This window comes from Lycium barbarum, chromosome 5 (genome assembly GCF_019175385.1).
Source record: "Lycium barbarum isolate Lr01 chromosome 5, ASM1917538v2, whole genome shotgun sequence".
Lineage (NCBI taxonomy): Eukaryota > Viridiplantae > Streptophyta > Magnoliopsida > Solanales > Solanaceae > Lycium > Lycium barbarum.
Genome location: NC_083341.1, coordinates 81,171,993 through 81,174,897, shown reverse-complemented (window position 1 = coordinate 81,174,897; position 2,905 = coordinate 81,171,993). Strand labels below are relative to the sequence as shown.

At 41.1% G+C, this 2,905-nt stretch overlaps 1 protein-coding gene across 1 annotated transcript; it reads right to left on the bottom strand.

Moving 5' to 3' along the window:
* Positions 1–1,127: 1,127 nt before the first annotated feature.
* Positions 1,128–1,574, bottom strand: LOC132639526 (uncharacterized). The gene has a single exon (XM_060355968.1). It carries the CDS (start codon positions 1,572–1,574, stop codon positions 1,128–1,130), a length of 447 nt encoding a protein of 148 aa, XP_060211951.1.
* Positions 1,575–2,905: the final 1,331 nt, after the last annotated feature.

The window sequence follows — 2,905 nt, the reverse complement described above, 5'->3', positions numbered from 1 at the left end:
GACCTTGCCAGTTGGGAGCAAACTTCCCTTGTATTCATCTTGATGTCGGAAAATTCTTTTGAGCACCATTTGCCCAATTTGGAAAAGTCTTGTTCTGACTCGCTTGTTGAAGGCTCTTGCCATCCTTTGTCGGTACAGTTGACCGTGACATACGTCAACTATCCTTTTCTCGTCAATTAGATCCAATTGCTCATATCGAGCTCGGACCCATTTAGCATTGTCGAATTTTGCTTCTTGAATGATTCTCAAAGAAGTTATCTCAACTTCGGCAGGTATGACTGCTTCAGTACCATAGACTAACAGATATGGAGTCGCTCCTGTTGAAGTTTTGGCCGTAGTACGGTATCCCAGTAAAGCATAAGGCAACTGCTCGTGCTAACCTTTATAATATCAGTCATTTTTCTCAATATCCTCTTGATATTTTTATTGGCTGCTTCTACGGCTCCGTTCGTTTGTGGCCGGTAGGCTTTTGAGTTTCGGTGAGTGATCTTGAATTGCTCACAGATATACTTCATCAGATGGCTATGCAGTTTGCTCCATTGTCTATTATGATGAACTCGGGTATACCGAATCGGCATCTGATGTGGTTTCGTACGAAGTCAGCTACCACTTTCTTTGTTACTAATTTGTGAGACGTTTGGTAAAGTAGTCAATGGAAACTAAAATGAACCAGTGGCCATTTGAAGCTGTGGGTTCAATGGGTGCAATAACATCCATGCCCCAATCAATGAAAGGCCATGGTGAACTCATAACATTAAGCTCACTTGGAAGGACCTTGATTAGATATGGCATTGATGGCACCTTTGTACATATTTGTAGCAATCGCTTTTCATGGTCATCTAATAGTATCCAGCTCGTAGAATCTTCTTTGCTAGTACAACGACTTTAGCAAAACCGACAGTTGCCTTATCTAAGGCCAAGGGCAAAAGAAATTCTTCCAATTTGCCCTCGTTTAGGGTCCCAAAGAATTGATCTTTCTTTTCGTTGTTGAATCTCTCTTTGATTAATCAATGTGTGATATTCCGAATCCTCATATGGGGTCCACATATCCCAGCATGTACTTCTTCTAGACTTTTGGAGGCTTTGCCGGCATCTACACATCGAAGCAGACCCAAATCCAGCGTCCGTTAGTACAATATTTCCTTGTTTAGGAAGAAGCCATTTGCCATTCTTCTGATGGTCTTCTTTTGTCTATTTGTAATGCCTTCGAGATATTCCCGTTTTTCTAGATACATTTTGATGTCGTTGTACCATGATTTTCCATCTGGCTCAGCTTCCACGTGGCAAAAGTGGGCATGCTCTTCTTTCAGACTTATCCTTAGTGGGTCAATGCGACTACTTTCAAGATGCTGGATTATTGATGCTATTGTGGCCAGGGCGTCGGCAAATTCCTTCTGAGCCCTCGGCGTATGTCGAAATTCAATCTTTCTGAATTTCTTGCATAATCTTTGTGCCAAGTTCACATATGACAAGATCTTTTCGTTCTTGGTGGCCCATTCGCCTTGTACTTGACTAATCAGCAAGTCAAAATCTCCGATGACCAGTAATTCATCGATATTCATATCCAGTGCCATTCAGAGACCTAGAATGCAGGCCTCATATTCAGCCATATTGTTGGTACAACGGTATTTGAGTTTTGCGCCCATGGGGTAGTGTTTCCCATTTTCTGATATCAGAACCACTCCGATTTCGGAACCTTTGTAATTCACTACTCCGTCAAAGAACTGTTTCTAGCTAGTATAAGATTCTGTTTGTCATTCTTCGTCTGTGAAATCGGTGCAAAGCGGTTCGAGCTCTTCATCTACCGGACTTGCAGCTAGTAAGTCAGCTAAAGCCTGTCCTTTAACGGCTTTGTAGGCTATGTACACGATGTCGAATTCACTTAACAGCATCTGCCATTTGGCCAACTTCCCGATGGGCATGGGCTGGTGAAATATGTACCTCAACGGATCCATCTTGGATATAAGGTGAGTGGAGTACGAAGATAAATAATGTCTCAATTTCTGAGCCACCCAAGTCAAAGCACAACAAGTTTTCTCCACTAGCATGTATCTTGCCTCACATGCCGTGAACTTTTTGCTTAGATAGTAAATGACATGCTCTTTTTTCCCTTCTTCATCGTGTTGTCCTAACACGCAACCGAAGGTCTTTTCAGCAACTGACAAGTACAGTAGCAATGGGGTCCCGGGCCTTGGCACTGGCTGATTGGATAGGTATCTCTTGATAGTGTCGATTGCTTCTTGGCACTCCTCTGTCCATTTTGTAGGAGTATCTTTCTTCAAGAGCTTAAGGATGGGCTCCACAATGATAGTGGATTGAGCTATGAACCGTCCAATATAATTCAACCTCCCTAGAAAACTCATGACTTCTTTCTTAGTTTAGGGAGGAGGTAATTCTTGGATTGATTTGATCTTTGTGCTCACCTTCGATTGGCTATGAACCGTTGTAATTTTTTGACCGGTACTCCGAACGCACATTTGGCCGGGTTCAATTTCAAGTTAAACTCTCGGAGCCTATCGAAGAATTTCCTCAAATGTGTGGTATGCTCTGAACTTTCCCTTGACCTGATAATGACATAGTCCACATAGACTTCAATTTCTTTATGGATCATGTCGTGGAAAATGGTAGTCATTACTCTCATGTATGTTGTGATGACACCTAATTTTTGACCTCCCGTAAGTTATTTTAATCACTCGGGGTCCCCGGGTAATAAGTGAATAAGCTGAGCATTTCTAATAGCATTAAATGATTTTTACAAAGTGCCCAGATCAATATTTTTTCCTTTTAAATTAGCAAAAAGGTTTTTCATGCATCATGTTTTATTTAGAGAATAATAAATAATTTTTAAGATATTTGGTTAAATTATTTTTAAAAGAGGAAAGAGAGAAAGAAGGGGAATTATTGT

What these genes read in the sequence shown, in the direction of transcription:
- LOC132639526 (XM_060355968.1), bottom strand. Translation starts at nt 1,574, where the DNA reads ATGGCACTGGATATGAATATCGATGAATTACTGGTCATCGGAGATTTT.